General features: G+C 43.4%; 1 protein-coding gene across 1 annotated transcript in view; it reads right to left on the reverse strand.

The window, feature by feature from the left end:
- Nucleotides 1-18,017, reverse strand: part of PLA2G4A (phospholipase A2 group IVA) — an 875,644-nt gene that overhangs the window by 401,750 nt on the left and 455,877 nt on the right. Inside the window, exon 10 of the mRNA XM_078642541.1 lies at nt 12,145-12,259. Within this exon, the coding sequence (XP_078498667.1) occupies nt 12,145-12,259 (115 nt within the window). The remainder of the gene's footprint in view (nt 1-12,144; nt 12,260-18,017) is intronic.

Below are 18,017 nucleotides of genomic sequence, written 5' to 3' on the forward strand. Positions count from 1 at the left end.
AGGATGGTACACCTTTTACAACGATGCGCTCCACATGGGCTAGGCTAGATTATTGGGTAGTGACCAGGGGTATCGCACCCTGGATAGTTAATGCTGAACACCTATCCAAGACATACTCTGATCATGTCCAGGTCGCTTAACACTAACTCCTCCAACACTGAATGTACCTCCCAAGAGTTAGAAACTCGCTCCTGAATCACTTCTAGACACCGCCTTTCAATTCGAGCTGGGCCAAGAAATTACGGACTTCTTCTAAAGAAAAGTGGATTCCGTCAAGCATATGGGCACAGTGTGGTAGACCTTTAAGGTCACAATGTGGGGCTCCTGTATAGCTAAGAGCCTCGGAGTCTTACGAGACATACGACAAAGTCTGCAGCAACTAGAAGGGGAACTAAAGAAACTTGAGGGTGAGGTGGGAAATCCTGAAAATGGTACTCTCTAAGCGGAATCAGGGATAAACTATTTGAATATAAAAATACTGCTGAGAGAGAATACCGTTTTTGGGGGAAATATTACATGGCACGCAGATATGGGGAAGGAGAGCGGCCAGGCAAGACATTGGCAGAAGAAATTTGTCAACCTAGCTTCTGTAATTACATAATGGAGGTTATTGATGCTACTAGGGATAGACATAGCAAAGATATACTAAACATCTTTACTGAATACTATGCTAATTTGTATAGATCTCGCAGGCAACAACCACTTGACTTGTCTAACTATCTAGGCGATGTAGCCATTGGTGGGCAAGGAGACCTACAAAGAGAGTTCCTCGCAGCACCTCTTGAGGCAGACAAAATACGTGCCACAATTAGGCAAATAAAGTCAGGCAAAGCCCCCGGGTCAGATGGTCTTCCGATAGACTTTTACAAGATGTATGTGAGTCAGCTTATCCCTAAACTAAAACCCGGTAAGCCCGCAGACATATGTGCTTCATATAGACCACTTTCCTTAATCAACAATGACGCAAAAATTCTTGCCAACGTTTTGGCTAATAGATTAAGCCTTTTGATGGAGAAACTACTGTTACCAGATCAGACCGGATTCATCCCGGGTAGGGCGACATCTCATAATCTCCGTATGCTATTCTCTATACTGCAGAACGTGGACCCGCAGCAGCCATTCGTGGCAGTTTTTCTAGACGCCACGTAGACCTTTGATTCAGTTAAATAGGACTATCTATTTACCATATCACAATACATGGGAATTCCCAAAGGATTCCTGGCGTGGATACGCCTACTATATAATTCCCCAACAGCCAAGGATATTATTAATGGGTAGACTTTATCACCATTATCTGTTACGCGTGGCACGAGCCAGGGATGCCCGCTCTCCCTTCTGCTTTTTGCGTTCGCGAGTGAGCCCCTAGCGGCCAGGGTGAGACAGCACCATCGGGACAAGGCACAGAACTGTCACCTACGTTCCATTCTCATGTCCTAATACGCAGATGATATTACACTTTATCTTAGAGATCCCCAACAGAATTTAAACCCAATATTGAGAGAATTTGTCAGATTCGGAGACCTTTCAGGTATATATATATATATATATATATATATATATATATATATATATATATATATATATATATATATATATATATATATATATATATATATATTACCTACTGGCGGTCGCCAGTAGGTATATATAGTTAGGATTTTTTTCCTATGGGATTTTTGAAAATTCTATGTCAAATAACTTTGGCGTTTGTGGACGGAATTGGCTGAAATTTTCAGGAAAATGGCACATTTTGTTTCTGAGCAGCCCCTGAAAATTGGGGGGGGGTTCGTCCAGGGGGGGGTCGAGAAAAAAGGGGGGTCCCAAAACGTGTTTTTAACATTGAGTTTTCCATAGGGCGGTTGGCCTCACTTTTAGCCCGAACGGCTGAATGGATTTGCACGAAACTTGGCAAAATTGTAGGGACTGGTAGCCCGATGTGCCTTTTGTAGGTCTCAATATATGTGCTACAGTGGATTTTGAGAAATTAACGTTTAAAAAAAGATATATATCTGTAACAGCGGACCGGGCAGCGCTCCAGTACGCGTACTTTTCGCGCAACGGAGCTTTGTGAAGCGAAGCTGATTGGTTCTCCGGCGTCTGTAAACATTCCAAACAGTCCGTAGCGGCCGCCATCTTGTCTCTCGGTAGGATCGAGAGACAAGAGGAGGCCAAAGCGAAGGGGCAAATGACCATAAGGGGGCATAGTAGATCCTCGCTGACCCCCTAGGTTTGATGTGGAGGTTTTAAAAGGGCCCCGCGGGGCAAAAAAAAAAAATAATAATAATAAAACGGCTGAATGGATTTGCACGAAACTTGGTAAAATATTAGGGACTGGTAGCCCGATGTGCCTTTGCTAGGTCTCAATATATGTGCTCCAGTGGATTTTGAGAAATTAACTTTCAAAAAAAGATATATATCTGTAACAGCGCTCCGCTTCGCGTAACGGAGGTTTGCGAAGCTGATTGGTCATTCTGTCACTGGGCTATAGTTGATCTACATCTGGCTGATATTTGGGCTACATTTGTTTTTTTTGTCTCTGGCGGCCATCTTTGGGCTACATTGGGCTACATTGGGCTTCATTGGGTTTCATTGGGCTACATTGGGCTACATTTGGGCTCCAACATATATATAGGCCTATGTAGCCCAATATATATTTTTCAAAGTTAATTTTCGTAAAAACCACTGGAGCATATATCTTGAGACATAGCAAAGGCACATCGGGCTACCAGTCCCTACAATTTTGCCAAGTTTCGTGGAAATCCATTCAGCCGTTCGAGCTAAAAGTGAGTCCAACCGCCCTATGGAAATGAAGGAAATGAATGGGTAATTTGTAATTAGCAAATAGCTCATCGCAAACTAGGAATGGTAAAGAATCGCTATTTATTCCTTAAAGTTCGCTATTTAGGAAATGCAAAAAACTTTGATGATACATATGGCGGTTCATCTCTAACAAGATAAGAAGCATAGGGATAGATTTATGATGACTGGCGCATCACCAGGGATGTGTTAGTCATTCTGTGCCGCTGTTCCGTCACCTATGGTGTGCTGCATTTACAATGCGGCGCATCATGGGGCAAAAACAGCACAGATGCGTGATGTATCTGTGCCGTAAAGGTGGCGCATTGCTGGAGTTGTATCGCAAGTGTGATGAAGCTCCAGCAAGGGTCGGGGGTGCCCCTGTCGCAGGGTTTCTGTTCTCACACAGAACTGTGGACAGAGGATTGGAACCTCGGCGAATTTGGGTGCCCCAAAACTCACCTTAGTAATCAAAAACCCCTTAGCAAGCTAGGTACAGTGTCACATTGGATCTAAAACTCTCAATGTTTAGACAATCCAGAATATGAACTTATAGTACCTCAGGATACGTGGAACTCATGAACAGTCGGTCGTTATATATTTCTTAGAAACCAGAACATGGAGTTAAGAAGAACACATGTGTATTTGAAATGTTTATTTACTAATGCCGTCTTCTCAGGCGTAGTATCTTAGATAATACAAGTACACATATTATCAGTAGCAAAATTACCAGCATAGTTACTAGTACATAAAAAGCGAATGGTGACAGTATGTTAACATGCTGTAAATGGATAAGAGTTAGCAACACTTATAAGCAGCCACGGGCCGTGGAGGGAGTTACGGTGGGGCAGGGAGGCGGGGAGGGGGAGGGGCAGGGTGGAGAGGGCTCCACCCTGCCCCTCCCCCTCCCCGCCTCCCTGCCCCACCGTAACTCCCTCCACGGCCCGCGGCTGCTTATATCTCACCCTCCCTAATACACATATTATATTATTTGCTAAGAAGGTCTGTTTGTGTTGGTTTAGGGCGTGCCCATACTTTAGTGTCTTAGATTTGAAGGAATCACATCAGCATACACCAGCTCTCTCTTCATGTGAACCGCATCAACTGTTGTGTATGTGTGTTCGGCAAAGCAATATAAAACCCGCCTCATGCCCAGAATTGGCAGAAGCTGCACTTATGTTATGAGTATGAAGTCGTGGAGATCAGACCTCATAACAATTCTGTATCGTGTTGTTCTTGAAACTTCAGCACTCGCTGTACAGATATAGTTTAACAAGCAAAGCAGATAGTAGAGCAATAACATATTATTCTCATGTAAACCACGATGAACTACTAGGTTGAAAGCTAAAGCAACAACTAAGTGTCGTGTGCAGAAGTTGTAAAAAAGGAAAAATGGCGTTTAAACCGGTAATGAGCCCATGCTAACTTAACACGGTGTAAAGATATCCAGGACCTAGATGACACCTCCCCATGATCCGGAAACGAACTGAATAAGATAATAGAAGTGCCATCTCATGAGAGCAGATTGCAACTTTATATGTGGACGGTCCGCAAGGTAAAACATTAAAAACTAGGAAAATTTAATGCTAAAGAAAAATAAAACAGCCAAGTACTTTATCGAGTCTTAAGCCAATAGGCAAGCTAAATAATAAAAACTTGACAAATAAGTCAATGAATTGTCAATGAAATGCTAGTACTCAGCATATCAAACATGAAAAAGGTCTATGACATAACTGTGTATGCAAAATAAGCTGCAACAGCCTCCAATAGGAAGTCACCGTCTTCATCCGAAAAGAGTTCAGCCATCCAATTTAAAAGCGGAAAAGAACATACGTGCTCTCCCAGCACCGGATCCTCTATCACCATCAGAGGACAGCTCGGTGGGTTTTCAAGAAAGCTCTGTTCCAAGAAAGACTGTGTTGCCGCCAGTAAATTCCAGGGACCAATTAGTCCATGCATCAATGCCACAGCCATAATCCTTTCGCCAGGACAAACCAACTCGTGAGTAATGATAGGAGTCATCAGCTGATTAAAGTCGACGTCAGGAGAAACCGGTCCGCAGAGACACAAATCAATGGCCCAATCGAAATCACAGGTCAGGCAGTGAAATACAGGCTGGACACAGGTGAAGTAGGAGAATCGAAAAGATAATCCATATGCCGTGCTTAATATCGCCAACGGCATTGTGCCATAATATTCTAGCATGCGATTGCGGAACAGTGTCAGCAGCTGCAGGGCGGGAGCTTGCACAGGAGGGACATCCATATTTAAAAATGTAAAAAAGCACAAGAGCGTCCGCTGGTAATGCACGTAAAAATGGGAATCCACGAAGCACAGTGGAAAAAATAGAATGAAAGAAAGCAGGGATGACTCCAAAGATTTTCTCAAATGAAGTGACGAGACCACTGGTAACAACTTTAAAAAAGTGCGCCAGGGCCTTTGTGGAGGACGCGTTAAAGATAGTCCGAACCATCTTGCTGAAATGGAAAGGCGAATCAGTATTGAAAAGGGTCTGCACCTCTGTACGGGTGTTCGCTATGTGAAGCACGAAAGTTTCACGGGCCGAACTCAAGGCCACCTCTCTCTGAGACAAAAGAGCTCTTATTCTTGCCATGCCGTTGAAATCTGCTCCCAAGGTTGGCATTTGTGGCCAGATTGAAAACTCCCTATGTTCATGTGTGGGAGGAAATAGAACATTTCTGCAGCAAATAACCCGTTCACTTACTGTTACGATAAAAGGAATACTTTTAATTAACCCAGAACAATCTTCATTATTGAGCATCAAATAACTACCATTTTCCAACAACTTGAACGTGGGGATGATAGCAGGAACTGGCGTGCCTTGCAACACGCAAGCCATATTTGGTCGGTGTTTGTTGCATGAACCGTGTAACTGTATGTGCCTACACATTAGTGAATGATCTGGCGTCTCAGTGCATTCCTCTCCATTCAGATAAACTTCTTGATCATCTTTGAAACATCTGTATGTGTATGGAAGCGACCAGACCTCATGAAGAAAAGCACTACCTAAAGGTTCATAACGACCTATTGGTATATATTTCATACAATTTGAAAAGTTATATAAAGCAAAAGGCAGCGTTATTAAACCGTGGATAAGGCACGTTGCCAAAAAACCCGCAATCCTCTGCTGATGATGTCACTGAGCATGTCATGAATGATGTAATATGTGACATCATCAGCAGTGGATTACGGGTAATAGTATCTCTAGTTTACTCCCCTATAGCTGTCTTTCTTTTAACATAAGTGTCTGTTTCCTTCCCTTATACTTACTGTTCTTTTTTTAAAAAAAAATTTTTGGTTCACTTCCGGTTCGCGTACCGGCGAGCGAACTGGGAAGCGAACTACGAGAAATAGAGGTTGGCACAGTTCCAAATATTGTACCAATTTTTTAATAACGGGGAGGTAGTTCTGAAAAGAACTTTTTTTTTATTGTTTTTGTTGTTTTATATTTTTTTTATTATTTTTCTGAACATTTTTTTACTTTTTTTGAATTTTTCTGAACAGTTTTATATTTTTTGGGGTTTTTCTTGGAGGGGGCAATGAAAACGATTCATTGTAAAGGGCTCAACAGGAGCAACAAAACAAAAAAAAAGTATTTATTATTTGGGGCGTTTCGTACAAACTTGCATATGATAGTCAATAGCTCTGTTGATCAGAGTGATGCTTCTTTCTCCGTAGCAAATGAATCCACTGCAATATACGCAGACTTGTTTTACTTCATGAAATCTCGTTTGTATATTTGGCACCATCTCCCTGCCCTCTGGTCCCGTTACTTCCGGTACAACAGATCTTCTGGCCATAATAGGGAGATTATCTAGGTCGTTACGAAACTGTGCAGCACTGTAGTTGTTAGGATGCCACCTAGTCATATGGCGATGCATTGTGTAGTTTCCGAAACTGTATTTTTTGTCGGTCCCTCTGGACAGTCTATCTTGACATATAAGGCAAGTTACGTATCTTGCATTTACTTTTTTCTGACCTTTGGGAATTTTAAAAAATTGCCAAATGAAGTTTTCTTTCCGGTGAGACGTCCTGGGCTCCTCAGGCAAAAAGTGCCTCTCTTCGTGCTCGTCGTCCTGTTCCTCTTCTTCCTCTTCTTGCTGAATTATAACTTGAGCAGGTGGTCCACTCTTCCTTGGATGTGGTGGAGGTGGTGGGGAAGCACCAGCTGAAGCTACTAAAGAAGCCATTGCTCACTGGTAACAAAGGGTCTTTCTCTCACAATGATGAAAGTCAGAGTGAGGAAAGAAGGAGGGATTTTCATCATTTGGGAAAAACAATAGTTCTCAACCAATGAAAAGTGTTCATTTTAGATTATATGACCTAGTCTTACATCATTAGGAAACCAAAAGTGAAATGAACCAATGAAAAGTGTTATTACCAAGTCACATGACCTGCTGTGTTTACGTTAAGCGCTTTGCAGGGCCTCCCGGTTTGCTTCCAGAAACCTGTGCTTTGCGACTCGGTAAGCGTACCAGTTCGCTAACGTAGCACGTCATATGACGTATCACGCGACAACGCGAAACGTCATGCAGACGGGAGGCGTCACGATGTTGTTTTCTAACGCGGCAGTTGCGGTAAAGAAACGTTTACCGGCTCGCGGTCTATTTCGCGGCATCAAGGTCAGCTAACGGGAAGCTTCCCGATTCGCGAAGCGGGAACGAAGAAAAAAAAATATTAAAATTTTTTTTATTAATAAACATATAAAATATATTTTTGGATTTAAAGAAGAATACATTTTACAGCTACATATATTAGCTGTTAAAAAACCAATGAAATTCACTGAAAAAACCATAGGTTATAGACCATATATAGTTAGGAATTAGCATTTACAAAACCTTGAAAATTCACTGAAAAAACCATAGGTTATAGACCATATATAGTTAGGAATTAGCATTTAGAAAACCTTATTTTACTCACACAAAACCATTGAAATTCCATATATAGTTAGTTGCACTAACTATATATCGCGCACCCGCAATCCACTGCTGATGATGTCACATATTACATCATTCATGACATGGTCAGTGACATCACTGATGACATCACTGATGACATCTCAAATGACATCACTGATGACATCACTGATGACATCTCAAATGACATCACTGATGACATCATGACACACCAATACCAGTTACTACATACGCACTCACTGATTCCTACGTCTACACACACATTCACTCATTCACCCATACAATCACTCATACATACAGTCACTCATTATTACAACATCATATGCACTCATACACCTATGCAGACAGTCACACACTGCCACTCATCCATGGAGTTACTCACACACCAAGTCAGTCCTGTAAAGAATCAATCACACTTCCATTTCTTCATCTATACAGTTAAACACAGAACACCATACTTCAGTGACATCACTGATGACATCTCAAATGACATCACTGATGACATCATGACACACCAATACCAGTTACTACATACGCACTCACTGATTCGTACGTCTACACACACATTCACTCATTCACCCATACAATTACTCATACATACAGTCAGTTATTATTAGAACACTATCATATGCACTCATACACCTAGTCAGTCCTGTGAAGAATCAATCACACTTCGATTTCCTCATCTATAGTTAAACACAGAACACCATACTTTTCACACATATACTAACACATACTTACTCTCTTATACAATCACTGATACAAGTACACATTGATATGCACAGCGTCACACACCTCCCAGCCAGCCACACACACACTCAGTCTTCCATCCATCCAGTCATTCTTCAATATGTAAAACGTATTTAAACTTTACAAAAACACACAGACACTAGATGATGTCATCAGTGATGTCATCAGTGATGTCACTGACCATGTCATGAATGATGTAATATGTGACATCATCAGCAGTGGATTGCGGGTGCGCGATATATAGTTAGTGCAACTAACTATATATGGAATTTCAATGGTTTTGTGTGAGTAAAATAAGGTTTTCTAAATGCTAATTCCTAACTATATATGGTCTATAACCTATGGTTTTTTCAGTGAATATATATATATATATATATATATATATATATATATATATATATATATATATATATATATATATATATATATATATATATATATAAATAAACTGGGGAAATCTCAGATCTTTCCGCTTACTACACCTGTGTAGGTATTTATTCCCGACTTCCCCATAGAATGGTGTGACGCAGAGGTGAAATATTTCAGAATACACATAGCGACTGATAGGTCCGAACTGATGAGTCTAAATTACGGTAGAACCCTGGCAAAATCACTAGCTTCGTGACGAAATGAATCTCGCTCCCACTATCTATGGCGGGACGTATTTCCCTCATAAAAATTGTTATTCTCCCCAAACCTATTTATGAATATTCCATTTGACCCCTGTAGGCACTTCTTCACGTCCTTACGCACAGAAATGATTAGGCTCACATGGGGTGGCAAACAGCCCAGACTGCAATGGACGGTACTTGCTAGGCCATACTCTCAAGGAGGGTTTGACGTACGCAACCTAGAATTATATTATATCTGTGCCCAGGCCCATTATGCCCAATATTGGTTCCCCCTCCCCCAAGTATATGCCACACGTGGCAGTAGAACAATGGTTGGCAGATCCTATATCCTAGAAGGTGTCATACTTAGCACACACTCACCCCGTGATGCGCCCCCTACAACAGGCTCTTGCACAGTGAAAGCCTGGCAGCAAATCGCCAAATGGATGCAAGCCCCAATGCTTTACTCACCTTTGCTTCCCCTAGTATACCATTCACTAATGCCGGTATTACAGGAATGTGTTTTCAAAAACACAAGAATGAAGTTCGACATAAGCTGCTGGGGGACCTGTATCTAAATGGTAAATTCCGTACACTGCAACAGATGTTTTCAAAACTAGCGCCTTCTTCTATGGACATCTTGTATATCAGACTACAGCAAGGTATTAAGGAATACACACCTTCACACCCGCAGGAACAGCACACATTAACCCCACTACATACATTAACCCCACTACATACGATATTACAGACTGAAACAGCTACGCATGTGGTGTCTACATTATATCATAGCATATATGTTAATAGGGCCCTGGAACAGTGCACTGCAAAGGGGAAATGGGAGACAGATATCGGGAAGGAAATAACAAACAGTGGACCTACTGCTACACACAGACGGAACAAGTATCATCTAGCACCCGGGTACGCATTACAAACTATAAATTTCTACATCGCACCTACCATACTCATGCCAAAATGTATAAATACAAACTTCGAGACAATGACTGATGCAACAGATGTGGTAGAGAAGGGGCTCGCCTGGGCTTGCAACAATGTTAGGGAATACTGGCGACAAGTATCCGTAGCTATAGGACAAATGACTACGCCCTCCATACAAGTCTCACTCATGATGGCTTTATAAGGCTACACAGAAAATATAGATATTGGATACAGACGTTTTGTTTCTAATTTTAGCACGGAGACAGCCCTCCTTGAGATCACCGATGCCATCAGAGAGACCCTTGACTTCGGGGGTAAGGCTATTTTGGTGATGTTGGACCTGTCGGCGGCTTTCGACACCGTCCCCCACGACGGTCTCCTTCTAAGAGTCTGGGAGATCGGTTTTCGTGGGACGGTGTGGAACTGGTTTAAGTCATTTCTGACCGGCCGCCGACAAGTGGCCTGGGCACCTCCGTTTTCCGCCGAAATGCCGCCGCTGGAGGTGGGGGTTCCTCAGGGGTCTATCCTGAGCCCCACCCTTTTTAATATCTATATGGCCCCTCTGGCGGCGTTAGCGGAATCCTTCGGTGCCCGGATCATATCTTATGCTGATGACACCCAGCTCCTTTTTACGTGTAATAAGGGTGAGGTCTTCGATGGTAGTCGGATCAAAGAATGTCTGGGCGCTGTGTTTGACTGGTTTCGGGGGAACAGTCTGAAATGCAACTCCGATAAATCGGAGCTGCTTTTCTTCGGATGTCCGCCTGATCCCAGCTGGAAGACGTGGTGGCCTCTGGACACGTTTCCTCCTGATGTTGCCTCTGCAAAAGCCAAAAACCTTGGTGTGTTGTGCGATGATGGCCTTTCTTTCAGACCCCAGATCATTGGGTTGTCCGGGAAATGCTTTGGCATTTTGAAAATGCTACGGAAGTTTCTTCCGTTGTTGTCTCTGCAACATAAAAAAATCATTGTTCACTCATTGATAGGCTCGCGTTTGGATTACGCGAATGCCCTTTACCTCGAGCTACCCAAATACCTTCTGGCATGCCTGCAAATAGTGCAGAATTCTGCGGCAAGAGCCATTTTTGGTCTTCCGCGTAGGGTTAAAGCCTCGGAGCTGCTCAAGAGACTGCACTGGCTTCCCATCTCTAAAAGAATTACTTTCAAGGTTCTGACCCTTTCTTTTAAGGCCCTTCATTCGATTGGCCCTAAATACATTGGGAAGCGCATGGCCTTTTACACGCCGAGGAGGACTTTACGGTCGGCCGTGTTGGCCAAAGCAGTTGTCCCCCTATTAGACGCGCTCGGATTGGAGGTCGCTCCTTTCGATACTTGGCACCTCGATGCTGGAATGAGCTTCCTGTTTCCCTAAGGAAAGCCAATAGTCTGCTCTCCTTTAGAAAGGAGCTGAAGACCTGGCTCTTCTCCCTATGATATTCCTTGGGCCCTCTGTGAGTTGCTGTGTTGTGTACCTTTCTGCAGTTCTCTTTGCCAAAGCGCCGGGACACTCCTTCGAGTAGCCGTGCGCTATAAAAGAGACCACATAACAATAACAATATGACTACTACTAGCCAAGCGCAGAGTAGCGTGTAGATGGAGACGGCGCAGAGCCCCAAGTTCAAAGAATGGCTCAGAGAGATGATATTCTGGCAGGATCAAACACTCACCTATGCTGAACTACTCCCCTTAGCCTCACGCCCCAGAGACATATGGGATCCCCTCAAAACATACCTACTGGCACACCCAAAAGACACCCTGACAAACACATAGGCATGTAGATTGCTCTGGTTGCGCACAGACCTTGAAAGATTAGAAATATAATACTTCAGTCTTGATTGTTATAGTCGAAAATATCTGTAACAGTTAATGATTATGTATCGCGCATTACAGACCTAATCTTCATATTTTTCTCCACTGCTACTAAGTAAACGGTCATGTATGGCCAAATAATATATGTAATGTATATAAGTATATAACTACCCATGCAATTCATGTATTGTAATCACTTTTTGGTTCAAAAGAAAAAATAAATACAATAAAATGGTGTACTCTTCTGCTGTGAGGAGTACCATAAACGAAGTCAAAGGGTCCCATTATAAGGAACATCATACCTGCAAACATGAGTTCTGAAACATCAGGCTTGACATGTAGACAGGTAAACAGCGGCAAGGGGTTCTGGCCCTCGTTGACTTTCTCCTTCATGTGGCTCAATTTGCTGTTCATTCTCTGCACAGGAAAATGAATGAGAAAGCTGTGCATTTAGTAACTCGAGTGGCTACATAAAAGAAGTGTATGTACCGACATAAAATGAAAGTAACATCTTTCAGCACAGTGTGTGCCAAACAATTGTAAGGTACTGACTAGATGAAAAAGAGATGAAAGCAAAGGCGGGGATAGGCAGCAAAAAATTAACTTTCCCATAAATGATAATCAACCCCCTGGACCCCCCAAAACAACATTTCTCAATAAAGTGTGCTTCATCCTACACAGATGTATATTCTGGAAATTGAACCTTTTTTTAAATGTATTTCAATGTCAAACTACAAGCGTGCTACCCTTACTATGAGTTTGCTAAATCATTTCTCAGTCAAATTCAGCAACCATAGCCATATTTCTACCTGTCTGGAAGTTGAGAGTGTGATGCTGCCCACGATGTTTGAACCGGCATGAGTGAAGCGCTATTTAGTACCAAAGAACTTAAACGTTAAGAAAAGGAGCTTAATTTGTTGGTGGGTTTGTATGGATGGAAGAGTAGGTGTTCGTTTGGAAGATTCAGTGGGTAGATGTGAAAAGACATGTGAATGGGTAAATGAGTACATAGAATGATGGATAACTATTGCTGGCACTTACCCATTCATTCATTCATCCATCCATCCATCCATGCTGTTTACTCTCTCTATGTTTATGCACCCGGACTGTTTTATTGCCTCTGCCTGAATAGGTCATAGCATCGGTTAATTGATGGTCATATATTGCATAGAAACACATCGCACTTTGAATTACCAAGTAAGGCCAATTGTGGGTTATGAAAAAAAGCAGTATTGTTTGTACATAAGCACTTGACACTTTAATGTATTGAACGGTTCTACTGTGGGAAGCCCTATTGTTAACGCTCTTAGGTATGTAGGCATTACAGTACACCCCTTGTCATAAGGACTAGCCACTTTAAAGTAAACTATGGTTTTCATCGGGCTAAGCTAAATAGAATCCTATGTGCAACTTTGACGAATGTTTATGCATGCAGGTTGTATTCGAATGGGCAAAAGCTTTGCTCTTTGTATATAGGCACTGGGCACGTCACTTTCTGATGTACTATAAGGTTATTCTGTGGAAAGCTTTATTTTAATGCTGCATGTCCTTTTTTATTTAAAATTATTAGATGTCCTCTGCTACAAGCACTTGCCACTTTTGGATTAATCCGTATGGATCACGGTGGGCTAGGACAAGTGTTAACTTATTCTGTTTTAATCTTGATGATTTTGATATATATGGTCGATGTAAGAATATAGTCGGATACGTACTGTATAGTATAATTTTTGTAATTATTTTTATTATTCAGACAATAAGAGGTTCACAACTTACATCCATGCAATGATCAATCCATGCACTCACCTTGACCATCGATGCACTCATACATTGAATCATACACCTGTACATGCACTCACTAAATCATTAACCCACTAATACATTCAATTTCTCAGTCATCCATCTATTCTTTCAACCCCTAATTCAGAACCAAACAACAGATGTAAGCAATAGGCTTGTCTTACAGAAAGCCACGGCAGTGACCATATTAGAATGGTAAGTAAGTGTTTCCTTTATTTTGATGAGTGAATTATCTGTGAAAATACATCAGATGTCTCAAAGTTAAGATCAATCCGCTGTCGTGTGAATATGGGCGTCCACACAGAGTGCTGTTGATTGTGCATGCTTCCAGTCAGCTCATTCTCACTCACTGCCCCACAAACTAAGGGCCAGATGTAGGTCGCCCTATACCGGTCGGTAACAGCCGAAATTACCGAATTTCGGCCGTTACCGACCGGAATTAGGCATTTCAGATGTAGAGCCTAATGTTAGGATTCGGTAATTTACCGAATCGGTAATTTAAGGAATCGGTAAATTACCGAAATCTTAAATATCGATTCGGTAAATTACCGAATCCTTAATGTAGGGAGCACTCAAATGAGTGCTTTTCCCATTTTAGGATTCGTTATTTACCACCAACTACAAGTTGGTGGTAAATATCGAAAAAAAAACAAAAGAAGCAATTTTTTGCAAATTATTACAGTGCCACATGGCAGACATACATGCCCTTAGGGCATGTATGTGTGCCACATGTGCACCCATACACTATTCAGGGGTGCACTTACCGAATTATTACCTACATCCCATTTACCGATTCTAAAATACCGAATCGATAAAATTCGGTATATTAGAATCGGTAAATCTGGATTACCTACATCTGGTCCATAGTTATTTAAGAGTAAGAGTGCTTTGTTTGTTAAAAACACACTCCTGTGCCACATGGCTTGTCAGAGACTCGTTGTACACCTTGTCAGGCTCCCTCTTGCCCTATGCAGCTCCCACTCTGAGGATATTCCCGGATGGGTTTTCAGGAACAAGGAAGAGGGCCCTTGATAATCAATACAGGGAGCGGAACAAGGGAAAGAACCAACTAAACATTAAACTGCCGCCCTGATAGAATTACAAAATCGCTAAACAGTCACTACATTTTATTTTTCCACTTCTCAACGAATACTCATATGAGATCCATTTATATCAAAATATTCATATTTAATTTATTAAGACAACGTTTCATAAAACAGAACATATTTACTTCACATATATTCTATACATTAATTTGATGTGCTATTTACACAAAAATAAATCTGATTGGCTGCCAATACTTCAAACCAGGAAGAGTTGGCAGCCATCTAGTGACCCGGTTGAACAGAGTCACAAGAAAAAAGGTCCAGAAAGAAGAAAAGGGGGCAGGGTAGAAACACCCTGATCCCCTAGGCCTGCTCAGGGAGTCCCACAGGATCCCCAGGGCAAAATGAAGCATAAAAAAAAATAATAATTGGCAGGATTCGCATTGGATCCGCGAATCCCAACAAAAAAAAAAACAAAGTGTTGGCTCCCAGCGCTTTGTTTTCTTTAAGCCCTCGGGTGGGCCAGGTCCCGGGGGGCAATGATAAACATAGATGCGTGGGCCAGACGCCCCCCTGCATGCCCTGGGGACCGCTACCTCCCCAGGGCTTATTCATTGAATGAAGAAGGGCAACAAGGCCCCCACAGCCCAGGGGACTGCCACCTCCCCAGGACTTTATTTTCAAAATAAATGAGCGTGGGGGGGCTCCTGCTTCCCACCCCATAGCCCCGGGGATCGCCACCTTCCCAGGGCTAAATTCAAAGATGCATAGGGGGCTCTAGCCCCCAACCCCACAGCCCTGGGTACCACCACCTCCCCGGGGCTATTTCAAAGATGGGGGGGGACGCATGTTCCCCACTACTAAAGCTGTAAATGGCCCTGGAGACTGCCACCCCCCAGGGCTGTCTCCAGCAATGTCCTGGGCCCCCACCCCAGGACATTGTAGTTTGCTATGGCATGAAAGGAGGACTGCTCCCGCCATGCCATAGCAAACTCTGCTTCCCTTCATGGAAGCGAGAGCATTGAAAATGCTTTCGCTTCCATACACCTCCCTCTGCCCAAAAGCAATGCCGGCTCCACGCAGGAGGCGGGGAGCCGGCAGGGACTGCAGTGGCTTTGAGGCTTCCCCGCAGTCCACAACATCGTGGCCATGCCACAGGGGATGGGGTCCCGGGGGCAATATCGGCCCGGGTAGGTGGGCCGCCCAGGCTCAGGGAGAGGGGCCCGGTGTCCCCCACCCCCTCATAAATAAAATGTTGCTAAATTTCATCCCGGGGTGGGTACCCCGGGGAATGTCATGGTTCGGGGAGGGGGACGGCTTGAGACCCCCTACCATACACAATATGTTTGACCCCAGGGGTGGGCTTCCCAGACCCTCTGATGGCTCGGTAATGGGGGCTGAGCGTCCCTCCTCCCCAAGCCATGCCTTCCCTGGACCAGAAACAAGCTTCCGAGGACCGGTTTCTGGCATTTCAGCCGTCTTCAGCCCGGCTTGCTTGAATCCAGTGGCAAAGTGAGCAAGGGACTCACGTCTGAGCATACCCTGCCAACTTATGGCGAACAAAGTGGTACAAAAGGGGGTGGTGATGGACGGAGCATCTGAACCAATCAAACACTCACACCCAGTCAACAGATCTGGGTTTAATCCATCACCGTTCTTTAGCCCACTCTGCCACCCCAGTTCAGACATGGCCATATGCAAATCAGTCTGACCCTGTGCCTCATGGGATGGTTTGGAGTGCAAAAAAACGATGGATTTAGGCCCAGATCTATGTACTGGGGTGTATGTATGACATTATTCTGCATTCTGTCAATCAACTGTTGTTTTTGCATTTGTCACCCCGAGTGGGACGGGTATGCTCAGACGTGAGTCCCATGCTCTCCACACCACTGGAGTCAAGCTATCCTGGCTGAAGACGGCTGATAGCCAGAAACTGGTCCTAGGATGCTTGATTCCGGTCCAGAAAAGACATGGCTTGGCAGTTCGGGCTGGACTGTTCCCATGAGGCACAGGGTCAAGGCTGATTTGCATATGGCCCTGTCTGAACTGGGGTGGTGTGGAGTGCAAAACAACGATGGATTTAGGCCCAGATCTATGTACTGGGGTGAATGTATGACATTGTTCTGCATTCAGTCCATCCACTGTTGTTTTTGCATTTGTCACCCCGAGTGGGATGGGTATGCTCAGACGTGAGTCCAATGCTCTCCACACCACTGGAGTCAAGCTAGCCTGGCTGAAGACGGCTGATAGCCAGAAACCGGTCCTAGGATGCTTGATTCCGGTCCAGGAAAGACATGGCTTGGCAGTTCGGGCTGGACTCTTCCCATGAGGCACAGGGTCAAGGCTGATTTGCGTATGGCCATGTCTGAACTGGGGTGGTGTGGAGTGCAAAAAAATGATGGATTTAGGCCCAGATCTATGTACTGGGGTGAATGTATGATATTGTTCTGCATTCTGTCCATCAACTGTTGTTTGTGCACTTGTACGTTTATGGCATGGCTTCGTGATATCAGCAATACGGGGGACTTATGGTGATATAGATATGGTTATGCTTTGGGCAATTCTTCTGTGTTATGCATTACCTAACTGCTTTGTATTTATGCCCTAATGTGTGATATATGTTGTTTTCCTCACATTTCCAGTAGCCATTGGAGATAGGGTCTCACATATGAAAGAAGCATACAGGAAGGGGATATCTCAAATGTAGAAGCAGTGCACGGGGGGTTGTCACAGCTGGTAGTGACACAGAGAGGAAGGGTACCTCTGACTTCAGGGATAAGGGTGCATTTGAGCGCCTTCAGGGACTCAGACTAGGATGTGCATCAAAGCACTTTCTAGGACAGAGTAGCCGTGCATTGAAGCCATTTCAAATCAAAGACAGTGAGTACCTTTGACGATTTCCTTATGGGCCATGGTGGTGCATCTAAACATCTTTAGGGATAAAACAGAGCATCTAGGCGCCTTTGCAAGAGTGATGGGCCCCTAAGCAAGTTCAGGGACATTGAGCTGAATCAAAACATCTTAGCACTAACAGAGTCAAGAAGATCACGACACAGGCACAGTGAGATTAACACAGGCACCTGAAGACACAGGAATGTTTCTATGCACTTAAACAACTGCTTTCATTTTCATTTAGTTACAAATATAATTATAATATGTTCATCGGCTTCATCCCAATTATTTTCTTGGAAAAAAATTAAAGTACTTCTGAGTCTGGGCTTACATCCCCCACCCGAAAAAAAGTGACATAATGGGAAGCCATGGCCATTAGGTCAAGGGGGCCGCAGGTCAAAAAAGTTTGGGAACCACTGCCCTAGGCGTTAGATCCAATA

Source organism: Lissotriton helveticus, chromosome 1_1 (assembly GCF_964261635.1).
Source record: "Lissotriton helveticus chromosome 1_1, aLisHel1.1, whole genome shotgun sequence".
NCBI classification, from domain to species: Eukaryota; Metazoa; Chordata; class Amphibia; order Caudata; family Salamandridae; genus Lissotriton; species Lissotriton helveticus.